The sequence below is a fragment of the Mobula hypostoma genome, chromosome 20 (assembly GCF_963921235.1).
Source record: "Mobula hypostoma chromosome 20, sMobHyp1.1, whole genome shotgun sequence".
NCBI classification, from domain to species: Eukaryota; Metazoa; Chordata; class Chondrichthyes; order Myliobatiformes; family Myliobatidae; genus Mobula; species Mobula hypostoma.
Genome location: NC_086116.1, coordinates 10,670,340 through 10,696,230, shown reverse-complemented (window position 1 = coordinate 10,696,230; position 25,891 = coordinate 10,670,340). Strand labels below are relative to the sequence as shown.

Genomic DNA, 25,891 nt, shown 5'->3' with positions numbered 1-25,891 from the left:
GCCATCCGATTCCTAAATGGACATTGAACCCATGAACACTATCTCACTGCTTTTTTATTTCTGTTTTTTCCGCACTACGTATTTTAACTTAATTGTTTAATAGTCGTATATTTACTGTAATTCAGTCTTTTCACTGTTTCACAGTACTGCTGTCATAAAACCAACAAATTTCACAACATATGCTGGTGATATTAAACCTCAAAGGTTTCAAAGGCACATTTAATGTCAGAGAAATGCATATAATATACATCCTGAAATGCCTTTTCTTCTCAACCATCCACGAAACCAGAGCAGTGCCCCCAAAGAATGAACGACAGTTAAAATGTTAGAACCCCAAAGTCCCCCCTCCCTCCCGCGCGTAAGCGGCAACAAGCAACAATCCCCCGTCCCCCCACCGGCAAAAAAACAGCATCGGCACCCGCCACCGAGCACTCAAGCGTGAAAAGGCAACATCAAAGATAGACTTGCAGTACTCCAAAGACTACATTGTTCACCCGGTATTTGACATACCACAGGCTCTCTCTCCCTAATAAGGGAGAAAGGGACGTCTCCGTTTCACAGCGAGAGGGGAGACATAGCAAACAACTAGCTGGTTTACGATGTTAAAGGTCCGTCCCGTCGCTTTTTCCGAGCTCTGTGCCTAAAGAACTCGGGTCCCTGGGCACACAGCCCGAGATCTTCCATCTCCCACAACACACTGGTCTTCTGCTCGGGCACCGACCTTCGATCCCCGACGACCCCCCCCCCCCCCACACCTACGAAAACTCGGTCCTCCAAAGGCGAGCGGAGCTCTCAGGCCCAGCCCTTGGCTTGCCAAACAACGGACAGTTGTGAAACCCCGAGGGCGGGTCCCATTCCCGCAAAGAACCGTAGTCAGCGTGTTACCCTATTCTAATTCTGATTTTTTTAAAATAAAGAGGTTTGGAAGTTCGATCAAGATTAATGATGATGTGCATTTACTCAAATGGTATATTGCTGATTCTTCTATCAAACCACTTAAGCAGGTATTGTAACTGTGCAGAGGAACAGAGATGCTATAGTTGAATGCACAATCCATTCAAGCAATCTGATCTATGAATCATTCAGGTATCTTAGCTTATGTTCCCCTCCTTATGTGACACAATGTACAGCTTCATAGTGTGGGAGATGTCTAACTGTTTTCTGGTGCCAATGTAGTCCAGCTTCAGGCCAGTGTAACTATGAGAATGATGTATGTACATAAGCCAAACTCTTTTTCATTTGTTCCAATCAATTAGCAGGGCAATTCTGCTTGACATTTCAAAAAGGTGGCAATTGGGTGGAGGCAAATCTATTGATTACACATTGCTGTTTAGAGCAGCAGCATCCTGCACCCATCCAATAATTTGGAGGCTTAAGCACTTGCATTATGTCAACGTTAGCACTCTTCCCCTTGAAGCAGATGGTTATAATATAATACAGGGACATGAATGTAATCCAGGCTGACTTTGGTGCAGTGCCAAGGAAGATCTGGACTATTTTGAGGCACCACAAATCACTAAACAAGATGCTATCCTTTAAAGATCCCCTTGAATGTTTGAAGAGGAGATGGGGAAATTCTCTCCTGTATCTTGACCAACGTCTCATTAACCAACGTCTCTAAACCACATTATCTGGTCACTGTAACATCACCCTATGACCATGTTGTGCATAAAGCAAAATGCAGCATTTCCTGTATGGTACCTACTCTTCAAAAGAATTTCATCAGGCAAGAAGTGTCATCAAACATTTCTCTGGTAATACCAGCCATTCCCCTTATGGTGCTCAGTGGGAGCATAGCACAATGATGGCACACCCCCTCAAAATAGAAAATGCCCATGCTTTAACAATCATAGTGTATAAACATTTACACACCTTTGCCTTTGCAAGACTAGAATAGTGATCCAGAATTTTGATTTTTGTACAAAATATGACAATTGAACGTTTGTGCATAATGTCAGCACTTCAAACTGCCATCACATACCGTGTTGAAAACAGAGACATCATTCAGGTAGCATTTTATCTTTGGAGAGGAGATAAAACAGAGCAGCGAGCTGTGTAAATACATGTGTCCATTAAACATTTTAGAAACATTGGTAAGAAATCCTTTATTTTGGTTATCTGTTGACTTCTAGATTGTGTGAAATGTTTTTCAAGTCTCCTCACAAAGTATAAAAATGAATTGGTCCCCTATTGCACTTGTTGGATTACTAGTTCAACCTGCTTTCGTCAAACTAGGACTCATTTATTGCAAAAAAAGCGCGGCTTATAAAAAGAGTAATTCTGTGGCTTCCTTCATGCTAAAATTTCACTCAAAGTTAGTGATGTTTCCTTCCCTTGACAGTTTTACAGTTCTTTGTTTTTACACAAAGTTCCAAAACTTATTCTTAACTAGTGCATTATCATCATACTTGAGATTATTACTTATATTTGCACATCATTTTAGACTCTTCGAACTTTTTATATGCAGTCATCTTGAAAAGCGTAGTTTTGCTGTAAGCTTTCGAGCCTTCTTCGATCCATCCTTTCTAAAACTACCAATCGTTTCTTCCTGCAGACAAAGTCAAAATGATTTGTGCATTAGCAAGCAACTCTTACATATACTGAGTTTAAGACAAAAAGGGTGAATTATAAACGCTATGGTCTGAATGGAGAACTGACTGAAAAGAGATAGGATAACTAACCCTAGTCAGAAATGAGATGGCCACAATGAGCAACCGGGTGCCACATCATAGATCTGATTTACTTACGTCTGTTCCTGATCCACACTGAGGAATCTTCTTCAACGTTGTTACTTCTCCTAATGACACAGGAAGCCATTCAACCCCGTGAATTCATGCCTTATCTCAGGGCAATCCCATCACTCCCATTCCTCCCCTTATAAACCTGTAACCTATTCTCGTATATTGACAACTCCCACCTAATACTTCTTCCAACCGCTCGTGTTAGGGAAATTTACAGCAGCCAATTAACTCCCTCACTGCCAGTATGCCTTTCGGTAGTGGGAGGAAACTGGAGCAGCTGCAAGACATCCATGTGATCACAGGGAGAAGGTGGAAACACCATGCAGGAGATCAAGGTCAGCCCGGCCGGGGTCGGTGGAGCTGGGAAGAACCAGCACTGCCATAGTGCTGCCATTTGATTTACACATCCTTGCAAAGTTTCTCTGGGAGTACTTCAGAAGGCAAATAGCAGAGCAAATGTGTGCATATCCAAGTGAAGAATTTGCTTTGTTATTCTCTTATCCCTTTTAAATGAAATTTTCATAAAATATAAACGATCAGTTTATTTAAGGAAGTGTGCAGTACCAGTCATTTTATTTGTCTGATACTGAAAGAAATAAAATGATTGCTGAAACAGAATCTTGTATTTTATTGTATAAAATGTTATCATAGTTTAAGCCATATTAACTGTCTCATGAACCAGATGTGTTGGAAATTCATCCGCGATTAAATCTTACCTTCAAATAGGGGTGAGTCAATCCAGGACAAATGCCTGAGCCTTGCTCAGCTTGCTTTTCTTGTTGCTTGTAACAGTTTCTGCAGCAGAGCGCTTGTTCCCACTCCCTTTCTGCTTCGCATCTTTGACTTCCGCTACTTGCTTAGCAGGAGAGTTTATCTGCAGGTAGAAAGGAAAACTAAGGCAATCTGCCTTACTCTTGGACACTCTAAGAATTCTATGGTTCTTTCAGAACATGGGGTTTAGTCTACCTGGTGCAGGTGACTTACCTGCCTTCAGACCTTTCAGCTTCCCAAGCACCTTCCCCTTAGTAATAGCTATCACACTTGCTTCTGCCCCCAACATTCTCAAATTTCCAGCATACAGCTAGTGTCTCCCACAGTAAAGACGGGCTCAAAATACTTATTACGTTCATCCAACATTTCTTTGTCCCCCATAACTACCTCTCTAGTGTCATTTTCCTCGCCACTCTTTTACTCTATATATCTGAAATAACTTTTGGTATCCTCTTTGATATTATTGGCTAGCTAACCTTCATATTTCACCCTTTCTCTCATTATGTCTTGTTTTTAAGTTGCTTTCTGCTGGTTTTTAAAAGCTTCCCAATCCTCTAACTTTCCACTAATTTTTGCTATATTATACACCCTCTCTTTTGCTTTTACGCTGTCTTTGACTTCCCTTGTCTACCACAGCTATGTCATCCTCCCTTAAGAATACTTCTTCTTTGGGATGTATCTATCCTGTACCTTTTGAATTGCTCCCAAAAAACTCCAGCCACTGCTGCTCTGCCATCATCACTGCTATTGTCCCCTTCCAATCAACTTTGGCCAGCTCCTCTCTCGTGCATCTGTAATTCTCTTTACTCCACTATAGTACTGATACATCCTACTTTAAATTTTCCCTCTCAAACTGCAGGGCAAATTCTATCACTGCCTCCCAAGGATTCTTTCACCTTAAGCTCCCTAATCAAATCAGGTTGATTACAGAACACCCAATCCAGAATTGTCTTTCCCTTTAGTGGGCTCAACCACAAGCTGTTCTAGAAAGCCATCTCACAGCCCCTCGGGTTCGGGTGTAAACCGTCCTTTCCGTACAGGTCATACCTTCCCCAGCAGAGGTCCCAATGATCCAGAAGTCTGAAACTCTGCTCCTTGCACCAATCCTCAGCCACACATTCACCTGCCAAATCATCCTATTCTTACCCTCACTGGCACATGGCACAGGCAGCAATCCAGAGACTGCTAACCTGGAGGAATTGCTTTAAAGCTTTCAACCCAACTCCCTATATTCTCTCTTCAGAACCTCTTCCCTTTTCCTACCCATGTCATTGGTACCAATATGTACCACAGCTTCCGGCCACTCACTCTTCCCCTTTACAAATACTATGGACCCGATCCGAGACAGCCCTGAGGCGGACACCTGGGAGGCAACATACCATTGGGGTGTCTCTTTCACATCCACAGCACCTCCTGTCTGCTCCTCCAACTATGGAATCCCCTATCACTACTGCATTCCTCTTCTCCACCCTTCCCTTCCAAGCCACAGAGACAGACTCAGTGGCACAGACCCAATTTCTGCCGCTTCCCCGTTTGGTCATGCCCTCAACAGTATCCAAAGAGGTATACTTATTTTCTAAGGGGAGTTTTGGGGTGGCTACCTCCATGTAGCTCCTGTTACCTCATTCTCCCGTATGAGCCGAAGATTATCCAACTGCAGCTCCAGTTCCTTAACACGGTCTCTAAGGAGCTGCAGCTCGATGCACTATGCAGATGTAGTTATCAGAGAGACTGGAGGTCTCCCAGAGTACCACAAACCCTGAACCTGTTCTCACCACACTATGTACTACTCAACAAAGAAAGAGAAAAATAAAACTTACTAGAAAGCCTACTTAGAGCCTCTACCTGTTTGCACCCAATCCTGTTCTCACTGAAGCCTGTTGAGCCAAAGCCTGACCACGCTAACACTGTCCACTCCAACAAATTCACTTCACCACTTCATTTACATTGTTACATTATAAGTAGTTGAGACTTCAGAATAGATCCTTGCTTGTCAACACTAAGCAACCCCTACCAAGTGGACCCATTGTCCATTATCCCTACTCAACAACAAACAATTTGCTGGAGGAACTCAGAGCTTGAGCAGCATCTGTGAGAGGGAAAAGAACAGTTGATACTTTGCATCAAAACTGTGCATCTGGACTGATTGCAGAGAGGGGAGATGGGCAGTATGTAGTGGAGAGGAGGACTGGTGAGATAGAGGCCAGAGGTGATTGATGGACAGATGGGAGGGCCACTGGATGATGGGCAGGTCAAGCCAGGCATTTGTGTGCATGTTGAAGTTTGACGTTGGGAGACAGGCAGGTGGATGATAGCTGGAAGAAGATGGAACGACAAGCAGAGAGGAGGGTGGGGAAGGTGAGGGTGGAGACAGCTGCTGGAGGGATACAACCAGAAACACAAAGGCAACCAGTGCTGGAATATGATAAGCAAGGAAGGTTTCTCCATTATCCCTTCTCTCTGCATCCTGAGCCAGTTTCATGATCAAATCAATAACTTGCTTTCAATTTCCTCAGCTTCAACATCTAAGAGCCGCTTTATCAAATGCCTTCTCAAGCCCATGTACGTAACCTGCAGTCTGACCAGCACTCAAGTTTCTTATTCAAGATATTGAGCCATGTTTTGTTTTTATTGTATCTGCAGTTTTTAAATAAATCTATGTTGGCTTCTTCGTTAATCAAAACAAAAATCACAATGTTCAGTACTTCCTTAATTAATTGCAGAATTTTCCACACCGATTGGTCTAAGATGCGCTGGAATTTTTTCTCTCCACCTTTAGCATTAGTTCACGCACAATTTTCAATCAAAAGCTCCCTTAAGTGAGGGAACTTGGAAGATTATAGATGAGGCATATGTAACGTCCTCATCTGCTTTCTTTAACTCCTGGGAACGGCTTAATCGGTTTTAAGGTAATTTTTCCATAAATACCTTGTTAGTTCTCATCCGCATGTGCATGGAAACAACGTGCTTATCGTCATTCAGCAGGTTAGCCTTGGGTGCCACCTTCAGATATGAAATTGTTGCAAATGCAGTAAAGCTGAACTCTTCCCTGGAAATCAAAAAATGGCAGAAATATAATGTACAATTGCAAATTTCTTTCAGAGGGCATACTGAAAAACAAACCAGGAGATAACAGAAAACGTAGCAGAAGCAGGTACATAACCCATTGCCTGTTGGTACTAAATTTTCAACTGGTGGGTGGGGAGGGGTGGTTCTCCTCACCCCATTTCTACACTCATATCGTGTATCCTGCTTTCTTCCCCAGTTTCAAAACATCCCTCCAATTTCATAGAAACATAGAAACACAGAAAATAGGTGCAGGAGTAGGCCATTTGGCCCTTCGAGCCTGCACCGCCATTTATTATGATCATGGCTGATCATCCAACTCAGAACCCTGCATCAGCCTTCCCTCCATACCCTCTAATCCCCCTAGCCACAAGGGCCATATCTAACTCCCTCTTAAATATAGCCAATGAACTGGCCTCAACTGTTTCCTGTGGCAGAGAATTCCACAGATTCACCACTCTCTGTGTGAAGAAGTTTTTCCTAATCTCAGTCCTAAAAGGCTTCACCTTTATCCTCAAACCGTGACCCCTCGTTCTGGACTTCCCCAACATCGGGAACAATCTTCCTGCATCTAGCCTGTCCAATCCCTTTAGGATTTTATAAATTTCAATCAGATCCCCCCTCAATCTTCTAAATTCCAACGAGTACAAGCCCAGTTCATCCAGTCTTTCTTCATATGAAAGTCCTGCCATCCCAGGAATCAATCTGGTGAACCTTCTTTGTACTCCCTCTATGGCAAGGATGTCTTTCCTCAGATTAGAGAACCAAAACTGCACACAATACTCCAGGTGTGGTCTCACCAAGGCCTTGTACAACTGCAGTAGTACCTCCCTGCTCCTGTACTCGAATCCTCTTGCTATGAATGCCAGCATACCATTCGCCTTTTTCACCGCTTGCTGTACCTGCATGCGCACTTTCAATGACTGGTGTATAATGACACCCAGGTCTCGTTGCACCTCCCCTTTTCCTAATCGGCCACCATTTCCCTTTAGTTGTTATATCCTTTTTGATAAAACCACCCACATTGGGAAGAAGTTTGAGTATGGAAATTCAGTGCTCTTATCTACTACCCCTTGCTTTTCTACCAATAACCTATTGCTATATTGTGGAAGGAAGGTTTTACCGTTAACTTTTCACAACCATTTGTAACTTCCAGGACCCTCCCTAAATATTCTCATCAACAGGGGCTTCCACCATCCAGCCATGATTCCTCTCAATGACACAATTAGGCAGGAGGTACAGGAGCCTGAAGACCCACACCTCGAGGTTCAACAACAGCTTCTTTCCCATTGCCACCAGGTTCTTAAACTAACTTTAAAAAACCCTAAGTCTACCTCTTTCTTCTCCCTTTCACCAGTGTTGCAATGTTTACTCCGTTTGTTAATTTTCACGTGTCCGTTATGTATAATTTATACTAACAGAAGTTTATATTAACTTTCTCACCCTGTAATGCCCTGTGCCGTTGCTGCTAAATGTTAATTTTCACAGCATTTATACAAGTGTACATATGCCTATGGCAACAATTAATTTGAACTTGAAACTTGAACTCGAAACTTGAACTCGAAACTTGAACTCATTGGCAGTGATGAAGTCCTCATTTGCAAGCTTTTCCTTTCTTACTCTTGCCACAATTCGAGTGAGTATTCCTTGGTTTTATTATCTTTAGTGTCAATTTAGTGATGGAGCATTGTACTTACTTCAAGTATTCTTGCAGGAGGAGATGGACAATCACATCCTCCATTTCAAGCCTGGACAGATTTGGAGGCCTTACAGAGGCCAGCCTCAGTTTGGAGGGACCCTTCCCACACCAGGCTTCGATTAATTTTAGCGGAGTGAGTTTTTCATCAAGTTGTTCAGCATGTTTCAGTATTTTGATCAAATCAGAAGAGTAATCAGTTATATCCATCTTTTCTGAAGCTACAAGGCAAAATAAATTATTAACTGCAAAAATGATTGTTTTTTATTCTAACTAGATCTAAGTTTTATGTTGATAATTTAAAAATACAATTCATTCCAAATGGAATCAATACTTTTCATCAAGTAGCAGCCCCTTTCTAGAAAATAGCTCTCTCCCAACTAAACTCCTACATAGGAAAACAGCATTCTCGTTACCCCTATTCTATATTCTGCCTTTTACCCAGTGTTCAATCCTCATCAGTATAATATTCCCATCCTGAACTTACAGTTTTGTTTAATAATCTGCACATCAAATCAACAAATACCATTATCTATTCGACGAGGTACAACCTAAAAAGGTTTGTGAAATATGATTTTCCTTTCATAAATTATTTTGATTTTGCCCAGTTCCATGATTTTTCTATAAGCACCCTGGCACAATTTCCTTTAACAGTAGAATCTGATATAACTGATCTATAGTTATCCAGTTTTCTCTCCATCTCCTTCCTGTTCCTTTCCAGTTTGTGGAAGCCATGCTACATTCAACAGAAATTTGTAGGTTGCCATATCCATCATCTCAAGTTGCTGAGGAGGATAATCATTGGGTCCTGGGGATTTACGGCCTGATGGAAATTTCTTGGAGCTCCTCATTCCGTATAGCAGGGGTCCCCAACCTTATTTGCACCGCGGACCGGTTTAATATTGACAATATTCTTGTGGACCGGCCAACCGAGGGTGGTGTAGGTGTTCAGGTAGGGTTAAACACACCTCAACATGTCTTTTACAGTTAAGGTTGCCAACTTTCTCACTCCCAAATAAGGGACAAAAGTAGCAGTCAAATCCCGGGACACTATACCCCAGGAAAGACTACCATGACCATGAAGCCTTGCGCGAGCACCTGTGTGCGTATGTGCGTACGTGCCGATTTTTTTATCCACAAATCCGTTTTGCCTTTATCTTCCTAACTATACTGTACATACATTATTTCTACTTTATATAGGCTGTGTATTTATCATATCATTCTTGCTTTTACTATATGTTAGTGTTATTTATTTTTGGTTTTATGTGTTATTTATGTGTTATTAATCAAGGACACGACCCACTTTTTGTCCCTCTTCCCTCCGGGAGAAGGTTCAGGAGCTTGAAGACTCGTACGGCCAGATTTGAGAACAGCTTCTTTCCAACTGTGATAAGACCGCTGAACGGATCCTGACCCGGATCTGGGCCGTACCCTCCAAATATACGGAGCTGTCTCTCAGTTTTTTTGCACTACCTTACTATCCATTTTTCTATTTTCTATTTATGATTTATAATTTAAATTTTTATATTTACTAATTTTTACTATTTTTAATATTTAATATTTGTAATCCAGGGAGCGGGAAGCGCAGAATCAAATATCGCTGTGATGATTGTATGTTCCAGTATCAATTGTTTGGCGACAATAAAGTATAAAATAAAGTATTTGGTATGATTTGTTAGGTTATTTTTTGGGTCTGGAAACGCTCAAAATGTTTTCCCATATAAATTAATGGTAATTGCTTCTTCGCTTCACGCCATTTCGGCACTAAAGGTTTCATAAGAACGCTCTACCTTAGCAGGGGAAATACGGGACAAACCAATTTAGCCCAATATACGGGATGTCCCGGCAAATACGGGACAGTTGGCAACCCTATGTTCAAGTTCAACAGTGTGTGACAGGGAATGAGGAAAGGTGCAGCTGACTCATATTGTTTCCTCACGGCCCGGTAGCATATGCTTTGTGGCCCGGTACCGGTCCGTGGCCCGGTGGTTGGGGACCACTGTCTTATAGACATGTAGTTCTCTACTATTTCTAGGGTTTATTTTTCTTTTATTGAGATATAGCTTCTCTTCAAGCTGTGCCGCCCAGCATCCCACAATTTAACCCTCGCCTAATCACAAGGCAACTTACAATGACCAATTAACCTATCAACCCGTACGTCTTTAGGTTGTGGGAGGAAACCCACGCAGTCACAGGGAGAACGTACATGCTCCTTACAGACAGTTGCAGGAATTGAACCCGGGTCGCCTGTACTGTAAAGTGTGGTGCTAACCACTACACTACTGTGCTGTCCCGAATCTCTGAGTCCGCTGGGAAAAGTGAAGGTCCAAAGTGTGGGATTCCACGTCTCCACTGGAGGATGGAGAAGGAAGAAGACGGCGTATCTTGGGATTAAAGGACTGTCTTTGTGCATAGTTGGGAGGGAGGAATGGGGCTAGTTTTGCTGTTATTATTTTGTCCCTTGGTACGTTCTGTTTTGTTGTGGTCTGTGTTGTTCTGAGGAGAATGGTGGGCACGCTGTGTTGGCACCGGAGTATGTGGCGACACTTACGAGCTGCCCTCAGCATATCCAGATATGAGTTGGCTGTTTATGCACATAATGCATTTCACTGTATATTACCATCTAGATGTGATAAATAATCTGAATCTGAATTTTATGCTTACTCTCATTTCACTTTTGACTCAGGAAAGGACTTACATGCATCAGAGTTGCAATTATCACACATCTTGTTGCACTTTGTTGATTCCCAGGCTTCATCAAAATGTTGTGCTATCTGTACACGTCTGCATCTGAAACATAGTAGGTTGATTCACAAAACATATGGCTTCACCTACAGCCACTTAACTGTACAGTGTTATTATACACTCTGGGTTACAGCTTGTGTCACAATGTGAGTGTCGTACGTAACTATTATCTCAAGATGCAATTGCATAACACTGTTATTTTCGGTGTCTCGCAATTGACAGCACATTGTTCCATAAGTGGAACATGACAACGATCATTTTCAAGTTGTGTTGAGTCACTTGAAAAATTCAACTGGGCACTACTTGTAAGTATGCATTACATCAATTGGGTTAATGCTGTGTCACAGTATAAGTGTGCAGTGCTATCATGCTGATAGAGTTAGAGGCACGTCACAGTATATATATAGAATGCACGAAGGCCACATGAGTGAAAATATCTTATTATGTAGATTAGATTAAGTTATGTCATAGTATGGGGGTATACAAAAATTAAATGTCTTTATGAGGAAGTTTCTCTCATTTATATTCTTTCCTTTTCCCTGGTTGACTTGCTGAGGTTAGAACAACATGTCTCCATCTAAAACGCACAGAACTGCAGATGCTAGAGATCGAAAGCAACACACACTAGATGCTGGAAGAACTCAGCAGGCCAGGTGGCAGTCCTGAAGAAAGGTCTCAGCCCAAAACGGAGACTGTTTACTCTTTTCCACAGATGCTGCCTGGCCTGCTGAGTTTCCCCAGTGTTTTGTGTGTGTTGATTTGTCTTCATCTAAATCCTTGTTTCAAAAGTCATTGGGATTGGGTTCCAATTACATCATCCCAGCTGAGGGTCGATGTCCCAGCAATGAGTCATCCTGAGAGGACTTTACTAGGAGGAACAGATCTACTGTACCTTCTTGAATCCTGACAGTAAGCCACCATCTCATAAAGTTTCTGTTGTCCCACATTCTCCATAACTACCATTGTGCTTTGCCTGAAGATATCCATGAATCCATAGTAGAGAATGCAATCAGCTTTAAGGTCATCTCGACCTGCAAAACATGGTACAAAAGAACATTTAGAACATAGAACTGTAGATCATAGTACAGGCCCTTCAGCCCACAAAGTTGTGCTGACCATTTAACCATCTACAAGATCAACCTAATCCTTCCCTCCCACATAGCCCTTCATTTTTCTTTCACCCATCTGCCTATCAACGAGTCTCTTAAATGTCCCTAATGTGTTTGCATCTACCACCATCCCATACAGCATATTCAATGCACCCACCACTCTCTATGTAAAAATACTACCTCTGATATCCCCCTATACTATCCCCTCAACCTCTTAAAGTTATGCCCCTTTGCATTAGTTAAAAAATCTCTGGTTTTGGTTGATTTCCAGTAGTTACTTTTGAATAAAAAGCATCACCATCTTATCACGAAGATACAGCGTATGAGATGGTGCCTGTCTTAATCTTTCATCAGGCGTAATCTAGCAAATATTAGCCAGTGAACAACAAGATCATTATGACTATCAACATTTGTGCCTATAGACAAAAAAACATGGACAAAGTAGCTTGCATGTATGTTAACTTGTTTCTCATGTGGTTGAGTAGCTTACCAACATTAAACATTGATATCAAAATTCATATATAACTGCTTCAAATATTCATAATATTCCATTTAATTGTTATGATACAATAAATCCCAACCAATTGCTTGAATAGCACGTGCCAATTACATGAGTAGGTAAAACTGAAATTATTAGACATCAGGGGCTGACACTGCAATGACTGGAATACATGCACCACAAAGGAAGATGGCATGGTTCTTGGAGGTCAATTATCCCAACTTTACAACATCACTGCAGGAGTTCCTCTGAGCAGTGTTTCCTGCTCTACCCTTACTACGACTGTGCGGCTAAGCATAAGACCATAAGACAAAGGAGCAGAAGTCGGCCATTCAGCCCATCGAGTCTGCTCCGCCATTTTATCATGAGCTGATCCATTCTCCTATTTAGTCCCACTCTCCCGCCTTCCCACCATAACCTTTGATGCCCTGGCTACTCAGATACCTATCAATCTCTGCCTTAAATACACCCAATGACTTGGCCTTCACTGCTGCCCGTGGCAAGAAATTCCATAGATTCACCACCCTCTGGCCAAAAAAGTTTCTTCGCATTTCTGTTCTGAATGGGCGCCCTTCAATCCTTAAGTCATGCCCTCACATACTAGACTCCCCCATCATGGGAAACAACTTTGCCACATCCACTCTGTCCATGTCTTTCAACATTCGAAATATTTCTGTGAGGTCTCCCCTCATTCTTCTAAACTCCATGGAATACAGTCCAAGAGCAGACAAACGTTCCTCATATGTTAACCCTCTCATTCCCGGAATCATTCTAGTGAATCTCCTCTGTACCCTCTCCAACGTCAGCACATCCTTTCTTAAATAAGGAGATCAAAACTGCCCACAGTACTCCAAAGCCATCAAAAAATCCACTGATAATACCAGTGTTGTTGGCACAATCATGATGGCGATGAAGAGGCACACAGGAGTGAGACAGATCAGCTGGTTGAGTGGTCTTGCAGCAATCTTGCACTCAATGTCAACAAAACCAAGGAACTTTCGGAAGGGGATATCAGTTGAACCTTCCTCATTGAAGGGTCAGCAGAGAGTAGCTTCACGTTCCCCTGTGGAGCACATAGATGCAACCACACAAAAAAAAACGGTTTACCAACATCTCTTCTTTCTTAGAAGTTTAGGGAGATTCAGCACATCATCAAAGACCCTGACAAACTTCTACAGGTCTACAGTGGAAAGAATTCTGACTGGTTGCACCGTGAATTGTATGGAAACCCCAAAGCACAGGAATGCAAGAGGCTGCAGAAGGAGGATGCAGCCAGTTTCATTACAGGTGCAGCTCTCCCCACCATCAAGGACATGGCATCTCTGGAAGGTGACATCCATCATCAGGAACTCCTACCTGACCCATGCCCTCTTCTCGCTACTCCCACCAGGGAAGAGGTACTCCCTCCCCAACAGCACTGTGGGACCACCTTCAGCAGGGGGACTGAAGCGGTTCCAGAAGGTGGCTCACCAGCACCATCTCAAAGACAGTCAGGGATCAGCAACCAGTGACTCTCAGATCCCAACAATCATACAAGTACTGCTGTAATGTTGTCTGTTTACATATTATAGCCCTTTCCAAGAATTTATCAAGATATTTGAAGCAAAATGTAAGGCTTGAGAAATAGAGGAAGTAGTAATATATATTTTTTGATTTCATTCAAGGTATCTAAATTTGAATAAAATGGTAAACAGCAATGTCAGACATTATTTTTGTGACCATTTAGTCTGCCACATTCCCTCAGTCCCTGTCTGATACTGGACCTGCCCGTCCACTCTCTTGGTAGTAATTCTCCATGGATTTGCTGAGAGACTGATGGAACACAAATCGGACATCAGCTTTGTCGATGCCCATGCCGAATGCCACTGTTGCCACCATAACCTGGGGGAGAAAGTATTTGAGAATCAAACACACTGTTAAAAGGTGCATTATCCAAATTTTTAGTAAGTAGTAAGGTTCTGAAACAACTATATCTTGGCGCACACATAATAAGCTTGGCAGTTAAGATGCATTCTATCCATGACAATGTTTCTTTTTTTAAAAACTTAGTTAAGACATTAAATGGATAACAAGGGATGGAAAAATAATATGTTTTTCCTGAGACCATGTTGGATTTCCTCTGGATGATCTGGTTTATAGTCATGGTCATGGAGCTGTACCACACAGGAACAGGCCTTTTGGCCCAATTGACCCATAATGACCAAGATACTCTATCCAAGCTAGTCCCATTTGCCAGTGTATACACCATAACCTTCTAAATCTTTCCAATCCATATACCTGCCCAACTAAGTTACTATTGTACCTGCCTCAGCCACTTCCTCTGGCAGATGATTTCACACCCTTTGTGTATAAGAGTTGCTCTCAAGCTCCTCTTAAATCTTTCCCCTCTCATCCTAAACCTGCAGCCTCTAGTTCTCGATACCTCAACACTGGGACAAAATTAGATTGCCCCTCATGACTCCACTAACCTCTATAAGATCACTTTTCAACCTCCTATGCTGTAAGGACTAGCCTGTACAATGTCTCTCTATAACTCAGTCCCTCTGGCAGTATCCTTGTACATCTTTTCTGCACTCTGTTACTGCTCTTTTCCTGTGCTGTCCCATTGCAGTGACGCAACACGACAACCTGCATGATTTCCTCCAAAATCCCAAAGACACAAGGGCTGGTGGACTTTGAAAGTAGAGTGGAATGTAGGAAGAATACAATGGGATTAGTGTAGTATCAGTGAAAATGGATGCTCAGATCCTGTGGGCCTGTTTCCATCCCGTGTGCCTCAATCTACTTAATTTCCTTGCTGAAAGCAGATCAACAGCTTGAAACAAGTGATTGTCTGGGATCACTGCCTGGATAATATTCAAGTGGAACATTCTGCCTGCCAGTTGTAGACCCTGAAATCCTTCCACCAAACTGAAGTGAAAACTGCGCAGTCAATCCACCTACCGACACACAGAAACAGAAACCAGTCCCAGGATGCTAATCACTATATTAGTTAACTCCTTCTTCCTTTAAAGAAAAACACACAGAAATATCTTTCCCACCTGCCCCCTCCCTGCTCCCCCTCCCTATCTAGACACACCTCACCACAACAGTTTCATTTTTATTACAGGAACTTGTAGGGAGCCTCCTGTACGGGCTTGAGCACAGAGCAGCTCCCAGTGACACTCTACCCATTGATGGTCAGAGGGATGAAACAGGGGCTATGAAATTTAAGGCACCAGCTTGATAGTAATCTATAACAGAACTGACAGAGATTCATAAACAGTATGCTGCAAGACATACATGAAGCATCTGAGGCAGAAGGTTTGATCTTTCTCTGGCCAAGGGATTGGCACATGAATGCTTTACTAAGACTGAAGGTATTGTGGAAGTTGCAGCAAGATGAGGGTTGAGGTGATGCCCGGGCAAGGACAGTTTGCAGATAGCGTGCAGTCAGCCCAGGCAAGTGAGGCCTTGGAAAAGAGGTCTTTGAAGAGCACAGCTTCCGGTTACACAGGTGACCGGAGCCATTTGACAATGATAAGGATGCAAACAAAGGATCCTAGGGCGACACTCATTGATCAGTTACTTTATTAATTCTGTAGTAGTATTGGATTTTAACATGGAGATTCTACTGAACATTAAAACCTGTATCACCATAGTGTGATTGATGACTGATTATATAAATAAGGAATTTGAACATAAACAAGGTTACCAATTAGTGATATCTGTACCACGAGTCAACATCTGTATAAAATGGCATTCCTTTTCTCAAATTACAGAACAGTGTAATGACAGGGGTCATGCTGTTCTTGCTGTGAACATGTACATAAAGTGAGACTGAGAAACGAGTTTTCAGAGCCCAGTTAACCAGCAACGACAAGATCATCACTTAAATGATGAGAATGTGACGTCCAGCCTAGTATAAACTCCTTAATAAAAATACCATATACTAGCAGAGGAACAGGATAAAAATAACAATCTTCCTTATTTTAACAGACCTTTATTATGTTCATATTCCAGTCCTTGTGAACCTTACTCTTCATACTGGCCTCCATATTGGCATGGTAACACCCAGCTGCAATGCCAAGTTTTTGTAGGCTCATTGTAACCTGCTCAGTGTCTTTCTGGGAAAAGCAATAGATGATTCCTAAAGGCAAAATGAAAAGAATTAAAATGATGGCCCAAAATGCAGATTACACTAGTGAAGATTAAGCTTGAAACACAACTTTCAATGCAGTGGCACAAAAGGGAGAAAAGCGCACAAAACGCTAGAGGGACACTATTCATTTCTGGTCAGCTCATTATAGGAAGGATGTGGAAGCTTTATAGAGGGTATGGAGGAGATTTACCAGGATGCTGCCTGGATTAGAGGAAAGGTTGAGCAAGCTAGGGCTTTCCTCTTTGGAGTGAAGGAGGGTGAGAGTTGACTTGATAAAAGTATACAGATGATCAACTGGTAAAGCAGAGACCTTTTTCCCAGGACGGGAAAGACTAATTCAAGGGGGCATAACTTTAAGGTGATTGGTAAAAAGTATAGGGGAGAATGTCAGAGCTAATTTTTTGTTTAAAATACAGACTGGCAGGTGTGTAGAATGCCCCGCCAATGTAGAGGCAATGTATCACGGAGCTTGTAGATAAATGGAGGGCTATGTAGGAGGGAATAATTAGATTAATCTCATAATAGGTTAAAATGTCAGCACAACATCATGGGCTATGCTGTAATGTTCTCTGTTCTAACCCTGCAGGTCAGGAGTGTCTATGGAGGGGAATGGAAGCCGACAGTTTGGGTTGAGGCTCTCCATCAGGACATTTCCTCAATAGATGCAGTTTGACCTGATGAATTCTTCCAGTGTTTTGTTGCTCCTGATTTCCAGCATCTGCTGCCTCTTGTGTATCCAAAAATAGACTTTGATAATCTGGATAACTGATCCAAAGACAATTAGAGTAAGACTCCAATAATGGCAACTCTGGGAGTTGTGCGACATTGAATTGCTAGATTTTCCGGTCTATTGAATATTATCCTATAAAAAAACATGTTTTTAACTGACTTAAAAAAAAACTATTACACGATAGTGCAACATGTTTTAAGTGAACCAGGTCAGTGGACAACAACATCATCATGACTAGAGACATTTGTGCCTATAGACAAAGAAACATGGACAACATAGCATGTTCAAGGGGAGGGCAGGAACCAGTTCCCTGGTAATTCATAAGGAGCTTGGGATCTGAGGACCCGTTGGGATCAAGGGGGACAATTGAATCAGGGAGCCAGAAGCTAGACCACTGGGGTTTCAAACCTTCAGAATTCCCAAACAATCAAACATACATTAACTCTGCCGTGAACAGCCCCAAGCCCGGACGTGAGAGGTTGGACAGGGGGGCTAGCAACTTCATCCTGTAAAATCCGGAGCTACAAAAATGTCAGCAGAAGCTGCAGACTTCATTCCTGGTAGAGGAAGGATCTCTGTCTAGATAAACGATGTCGTGTGGAGAACATGGAAGCCAAAGGACCGATCAGCCTTCTAAGGGCCCATGACAGAGGACCCCGGTGGTCCAGGAGTGAGGGACTGAGGGGCTGAAGAAGAACATACGTTATCAGAGTTTTACAATACACTGACTACAGCTACATAATATCTTTGAAGAGCATCTAATCATCATCTGGATTGGTAAGCACAGGAGAAATGTCGATGTTGAGGAGAAGAGATTGACATTCCGAACCATTGAGCTTCCCTGACTTCACAAGATCACAACACAAAGAAGCAGAAGTAGGCCATTCGGCCCATCGAGTCTGCTCCGCAGCTCCCCCATGAGCTAAACTATTCACCCATCTAGTTCCAATTTCCGGCTTTTTCCCCATATCCCTTGAGACCCTGACTAATTAGATACCTGTCAATCTCCTCCTTAAACACCCGCAATTATTGGGCCTCCACAGCTGTATGTGGCAACGAATTCCACAAATCCACGACCCTCTGGCTAAAAAAATTTCTCCTCATCTCTGTTTTAACTGGGTACCCTCTAATTCTAAGACTATGGTCTGTTGTCTTCACCCACCAAGGGAAACAACCTTTCCACATCTACTCTGTCCAACCCTTTCAACATTCAAAATGTTTCTATGAGATCCCCTCTCATTCTTCTATACTCTAATGAACACAGTCCAAGAGCCAACAAACGCTCCTCATATGTTAGCCCCTGCATTCCAGGAATCATCCTCGTAAATCTTCTATGAACTCTCTCCAACATCAGTATATCCTTTCTAAGATAGGGGGCCCAAAACTGCACACAGTATTCCAAATGAGGTCTCACTAATGCCCCATAGAGCCTCACCAACACCTCCTTACTCTTATACACTATTCCTCTTGAAATGAATGCCAACATAGCATTCGCTTTCCTTACCGCCGATCCAACTTGGTGGTTAACCTTTAGGGTATCCTGCACGAGGACCCCCAAGTCCCTTCTCATGACTGTTACTCTAGATTTGCCCAGTTAGCATCAACAAAAGACTTACAATACCCTTCCAACCAGAAAAAGCACATCATGTCTTAAGAGGAAAGTTTGAGCAAGCTGGAGCTTTTCTCTTTGAGGTGAAGGTGGATGGAGGTGTGTAAGATTATAAAGGCTACAGTTAGAGTGGACTTTGTTTTTCTCTGGGTGACAATGGCTAATATCAGACGACATCTTTTTACTATGAGTGGAGGAAAGTTCAGGGGAGAGGTCAGAGATAGGTTATTTTCCACAAAAATTCCTACGTGCTTGTGATGGACTATTAGGGATGGAGAGAGAGGAGGAAACAATAGGGACTCTTAGAAAGACACATGGATGAATGGAAAATGGAGGGTATGGGCTATGGAGCAGGGAAGGGTTAGATTGATCATGAAGGAGGTTAGAAGGTTAGCACAATATTATGGGCTGAAGAGTCTGTACTGTGCTTTACTGTGTTCTATATAATCTAACTGGAAACTGTGCACAATTCTCCCCAAAACTAAACTGTTTCTGTAGGACAGAAAAGAAGCTTTATATCCTATCATTATTGCCTATTGACAGAACCATCCTATTAATCCCATTTACCAAGTACATGAAAAACAACTGTCGATCCACATCCGTGGGAAGAGAAACAGTGTCAACATTTCAAAAACACAAGAGATTCTGCAGACGCTGGGAATCCAGAGTAGTACACATATAACACTAGAGAAACTCGGCAGGTCAGGCAACATCTATGAAAAGGAATGGAGCCAATGTGTTGGGCCAAGACCCTTCTTCAGGATTGGAAAGTTTGTAAAGCTACAGGAAGGGAACATTTCTGATGTAGTAAAACCCGGGTGACCATGGGAATACACAGTCAACCACTGAATGAGTGAAGATGGCAGAAATTTGCTGAGAAATGGTCTACTGAATGTGGAGGCCGGTGGAGTAAAAGGTGAGGAGCAGGAGGACGGTGGGGGGGTTGGAACTCTAACATTGTTCTGTCCCAGGGAAGAGAGGGGGAAAGTAGGGGCATAGAAAATGCAGTCAAGGGCTTTGTTAACCATGTCAGAAGGAAAGCCACACTTCAGAAAGAAAGGTAACATTACAGAGGTGCCTGTACAGAAAGACTTCCCGATTATTCCCTGCATTATCTGTTTTTGTTTTAAACTTCCAGCATCTGCAGCTTTTTATTTGGGATTTTCACTTACTTAGTAACCGCACCTCATGCTATGTGGCGCCAGAACATGTGGCGACATTTGCAACCTGCCCTCAAAATATCCTTATGTTGTGTTGGTTATTAATGCAAACAACACATTTCACTGTGTGTTTTTGATGTACATGTGATGAAATAAATGCATTTGGATCCAAATCCTTTCTCTCAGTAATCAGGTAACCTTTTTGTTGCTTATCCACAGTCATCTTGGCTTTACCCTACCAGATATCCCTCTCCCCCAATCTCCTTGCAGCTTAACAAGCTTCTTTTGTCTCTTTTAGTTATGAAAAATAACTCAGTTTCTCTTCCCACAGATGTGGCCTGACCTGATGAGTAATTCCAGTATTTTCATTTCACGTCGCTGCTTATTGAAATTTCCTTCTCAATTACATTTGAAAGTTACTGTTAGTCTGCTCCTGCCAGCATTTCAGATGTATGATAAAAGCATACCACTTTAACAAAATCTCATTTCCCTGGTTCTTTTGGAAACAAACTAAAATCTGTCTCTTTTGTAATTTCCTACTCGTGGGAAAAGTTTCTAAATTCTGAACAATTTTAATAAGTTTTCTCTTTTCTCTTTATTGTGTTAAAGCTCATCAGATACCCTGCCACTCCTGCACAATTGAATAGGATGAGTCAAAATCTTCAGCAAAACCTTGAAGACAATGCAGAGTTCGGCATTCATAATTGTACACACCTTTATACACAAAAGCTTAAACCCCTTTTGTGTACAAACAGTTCTGCAGAGAGACCAACCAAATATGTAGATAGACTTGCTGGCTGTCCCACAACTGCTTCCTGAGGTGAACAGAGTCAAGTTTAGGACTTTAAATTCTCCCTTTTGTTACAACTGTTCAAAAATCGTGACATCCCACCTCTGGATTATTTATCTTGGTGCCTCAGAAAGTTAAACAGAGTTCCAAGTCTCTCACAGCATGGCAAACAAAAAGGAGCCCAGAATCTGTCGTTGATGTATAGTAAATTATTATAGGGAAGCTTCTCTGATGGGTGATAAAGCTATGACTCCCTAAGTACAAATAACATTTATAATGTTAACAATATCCATAAGACCATAAGATACAGGAACAGAATTAAGCCATTAGGCTCACTGAGTCTGCTCTGCCATTTCATCATGTCTGATCCAATTTTCCTCTCAGCCCCAATCTCAGGCCTCTTCCTGTATCCCTTCAAGCCCCGACCAATCAAGAATCTATCAATCTCTGCCTTAAATAAAGACTTGGCCTCCACAGCTGCCTGTAACAAAGAATTCCATTGATTCATTGTTCTCCAGGTAGAGAAATTCCTCCATTCTAAAAGGATGCCCTTCTGTTCTGAGGTTGTGTCCTCTAGTCATGGGCTCACCCACCATAAGAAACATCTTCTCCATATCCACTCTATCAAGGCCTTTCACCATTCAACAGATTTCAATGAATTCTAGTGAATTCAAGCCCAGAGCTATCAAACACTCTTCATATAACAAGCCATACAATTCTGGAATAATTTTTGTGAGCCTCCTTTGAATGTTCTCCAGTTTCAGCACATCCAAAGGCAAAACTGCTCATGATACTCCAAGTGAGACCTCACCAGTGCTTTATAAAATCTCAACATTACATCCTTGCTTTTAGATCTAGTCCTCTTGAAAATGAATGCTAACTTCACATTTGCCTTCCTTACCACAGACTCAACCTGCAAATTAACCTTCAGGGAATCCTGCACAAGGACTCCCAAGTTCCTTTGCACCTCAAGTTCTTGTATTTTCTTTCCATTTAGAAAATAGTGAACCCTTTTGTTTCTTCTATCAAAGTGCATGACCACACACTTCCCAATACTGCATTCCATCTGCTATTTCATTGCCCATTCTCCTAATCTAAGTCCCTCTGTAGCCTCTCTATTTCCTCAAAACCACCTGCCCTTCTACCTATCTTCATACCATCTGCAAACTTTGCAACAAAGCTATCAATTCCATTGTCCAAATCACTGACATACAATGTAAAAAGAATCGGTCCCAACACAGATCCCTGTGGAACACCACTAGTCACCGGCAGCCAACCAGAAAAGTTTCCCTTTATTCCCGTCAATCAGCCACTGCTTTATCCATGCTAGGATCTTTCCTGTAATACCATGAGCTCATAGCTTTTTAAGCAGCTTCATGTGTGGCACCTTGTCAAAGGCCTTCTAAAAGTCCAAGTACATAACATCAACTGATTCTCCTTTATCTATCCTCCTTGTTATTTCTACAAAGAATTCCAACAGATTTGTCAGGCAAAGTTTTCTCTTGAGGAAACCATGCTGACTACCACCTATTATACCATGTGCCTTCCAAGAACCCTGAGACCTCATCCTTAATAATCAACTCCAACATCTTCCCAACCAATAAGGTCAGACTAACTGTCCTATAGTTTCCTTTCTTCTGCCTCTCTCCCTTCTTGAAGAATAAAGTGATATTTGCAATTTTCCCAGTCTTGTGGAACTAATCCAGAATCTAGTGATTCTTGAAAGATCATTACTAATGCCTTCACAATCTCTACAGTCACCTCTTTCAGAACCCTGGGATGAATACCATCTGGTCCAAGTGACTTATCTACCTTCAGACCTTTCAATTTCCCAAGAACCTTCTCTCTAGTAATAGTAACTTCACACACTTCCTGACACCGGACACCTGGAACTTCCACCTATACTGCTAGTGTCTTCCACACTGAAGGCTGATATAAAATACTTATTCAGTTCATCCGCCATTTCGTTGTCCCCCATTACTACCTCTCCAGCATCGTTTGGAGGGTGGCTAATGTAACCCCACTTTTTAAAAAAGGAGGGAGAGAGAAACCGGGGAATTATAGACCGGTTAGCCTAACGTTGGTGGTGGGGAAACTGCTGGAGTCAGTTATCAAGGATGTGATAACAGCACATTTGGAAAGCGGTGAAATGATCGGACAAAGTCAGCATGGATTTGTGAAAGGAAAATCATGTCTGACGAATCTCATAGAATTTTTTGAGGATGTAACTAGTAGAGTGGATAGGGGAGAACCAGTGGATGTGGTATATTTGGATTTTCAAAAGGCTTTTGACAAGGTCCCACACAGGAGATTAGTGTGGAAATTTAAAGCACACGGTATTGGGGGTAAGGTATTGGTGTGGGTGGAGAATTGGTTAGCAGACAGGAAGCAAAGAGTGGGAATAAACGGGACCTTTTCAGAATGGCAGGCGGTGACTAGTGGAGTACCGCAAGGCTCAGTGCTGGGACCCCAGTTGTTTACAATATATATTAATGACTTGGATGAGGGAATTAAATGCAGCATCTCCAAGTTTGCGGATGACACGAAGCTGGGTGGCAGTGTTAGCAGTGAGGAGGATGCTAAGAGGATGCAGGGTGACTTGGATAGGTTGGGTGAGTGAGCAAACTCATGGCAGATGCAATTTAATGTGGATAAATGTGAAGTTATCCAGTTTGGTGGCAAAAATAGGAAAACAGATTATTACCTGAATGGTGGCTGATTAGGAAAAGGGGAGGTGCAACAAGACCTGGGTGTCATTATACACCAGTCATTGAAAGTGGGCATGCAGGTACAGTAGGCGGTGAAAAAGGCGAATGGTATGCTGGCATTTATAGCGAGAGGATTCGGGTACAGGAGCAGGGAGGTACTACTGCAGTTGTACAAGGCCTTGGTGAGACCACACCTGGAGTATTGTGTGCAGTTTTGGTCCCCTAATCTGAGGAAAGACATCTTTGCCATCTCCCTCTGAGTACAAAGAAGGTTCACCAGATTGATTCCTGGGATGGCAGGACTTTCATATGAAGAAAGACTGGATGAACTGGGCTTGTACTCGTTGGAATTTAGAAGATTGAGGGGGGATCTGATTGAAACGTATAAGATCCTAAAGGGATTGGACAGGCTAGATGCAGGAAGATTGTTCCCGATGTTGGGGAAGTCCAGAACGAGGGGTCACAGTTTGAGGATAGAGGGGAAGCCTTTTAGGACCGAGATTAGGAAAAACTTCTTCACACAGAGAGTGGTGAATCTGTGGAATTCTCTGCCACAGGAAACTGTTGAGGCCAGTTCATTGGCTATGTTTAAGAGGGAGTTAGATATGGCCCTTGTGGCTACGGGGGTCAGGGGGTATGGAGGGAAGGCTGGGGCGGGGTTCTGAGTTGGATGATCAGCCATGATCATAATAAATGGCGGTGCAGGCTCGAAGGGCCGAATGGCCTACTCCTGCACCTATTTTCTATGTTTCTATGTTTCTATGTTTTCCAGTGGTCCGATATCCACTCACACTTCTCTTTTACGCTTTATGTGTATGAAGAAACTTTTGGTATCCTCTTTAATGCTATTGGCTAGCTTACTTTCGTATTTCACACCTTAAGGAGCAATATTTTTAGCAGCAGGTAGGATCTGCTACCTCAAAATATTAGGAAGCTAACAGATAAATGTCTCAGGAGATTTGATGTTTCTGAACTGACAATGGGAGAAAAAAGTCTATATAAAAAAAATAGGAATGGGAAAGAGATTGGATTGCCTAATATATTGGGGACACCTGTGTCCACTTCCATCCATGGGTGCCCAGTGCGCACTTTTATCTATTCTAGTTTATGTTCAAAGTATATTTAATATCCAACAATGTATTTTATATTGAACCTTGAGACTGGTCTCCTCACAGGCAGCCTCAAAACAAACACAATAGAACCCAGTAAATAAAAGATCACCAAACACCCAATGTGCAAAAAAAACAAATCCTGTAAACAATAAAAGTAATCAAATAACGTTCACAGCTGATATTCACGAAAGTGAGTCCACAGGCACGTACCCGATTTCCCTTCGTAACGGCTATTGATAAGCGTGACCATATCTTCAATGCATGCTTCAAAACTTGATGGTTTCTGTCGAACCTGTGAAATGTAAAAGAAATTAAAAGTTGTATACAGTATGGAGGATTCGAGCCAGTCTGAATTTCTTTATCTGACAAAACAGCGTAGAATACTTCACACTTTGTCGGTGACACAGAGAGTGATTGCTTCGTGACAACATATACCTCCTATGTACAATTCCCTCTGTCACTCCATAAACCTAAACAGAACAAAGTTCTCAACTATTAATATTCCAACTTGAATTATCTCATTTTCAAGCTTACTGACCTACATTGAGTCCCAATACAAGAAAAAAATTATTTTAAATGCACATCTTTTTATTTCAAGTTCTTCAGAGGCCCATTTCTTCTCACCTCCACAATCCTACACATTTCTCTGACTCTTCCAGAAATCATCAGTTTTGTCATTCCAGGCATCTCACATTCTCTTCACTTAGCCTTGAATTGCTGGGTTTTTAGCTGCTGAGACTCAAACAGTATCACTTTGCTCATTTACTACATTTATTAAATCCCATCTCTTTATTATTTCAGTCACTTGTTCAACATTGTTTACTGTCATTCTTCAATACACGAGTGTAAGGGAGAATTAAATGATTGTTACTCCAGATCCAACGCAGCATAAAAAAACACAATAAGCATAAAGAACACAGTAAGAAAAACACAATAAACACACAAGATTAGCTTATATACATAGACTGATTGTAGGTACATAACGAGACACTAGGTACAGGAATACATGTACAT

At 42.1% G+C, this 25,891-nt stretch overlaps 1 protein-coding gene across 3 annotated transcripts in view; it reads right to left on the bottom strand.

The window, feature by feature from the left end:
- Positions 1-389: 389 nt before the first annotated feature.
- The window catches only part of recql (RecQ helicase-like), a 50,660-nt gene continuing 25,158 nt past the window's right edge, over positions 390-25,891 (bottom strand). For 2 of the 3 annotated variants that reach the window (XM_063072387.1, XM_063072386.1), the window contains exons 8-16: positions 25,088-25,169; positions 16,608-16,756; positions 14,391-14,508; positions 11,912-12,050; positions 10,973-11,064; positions 8,276-8,495; positions 6,441-6,561; positions 3,458-3,615; positions 390-2,548 (exon numbers count right to left, since the gene is read on the bottom strand). In XM_063072387.1, coding sequence (XP_062928457.1) covers positions 3,475-3,615; positions 6,441-6,561; positions 8,276-8,495; positions 10,973-11,064; positions 11,912-12,050; positions 14,391-14,508; positions 16,608-16,756; positions 25,088-25,169 — 1,062 coding nt within the window. In that variant the 3' untranslated portion in view covers positions 390-2,548; positions 3,458-3,474. Of the gene's footprint in view, positions 2,549-3,456; positions 3,616-6,440; positions 6,562-8,275; positions 8,496-10,972; positions 11,065-11,911; positions 12,051-14,390; positions 14,509-16,607; positions 16,757-25,087; positions 25,170-25,891 lie in introns of those variants that run through there. The other variant, XM_063072388.1, reaches the window with a different exon arrangement.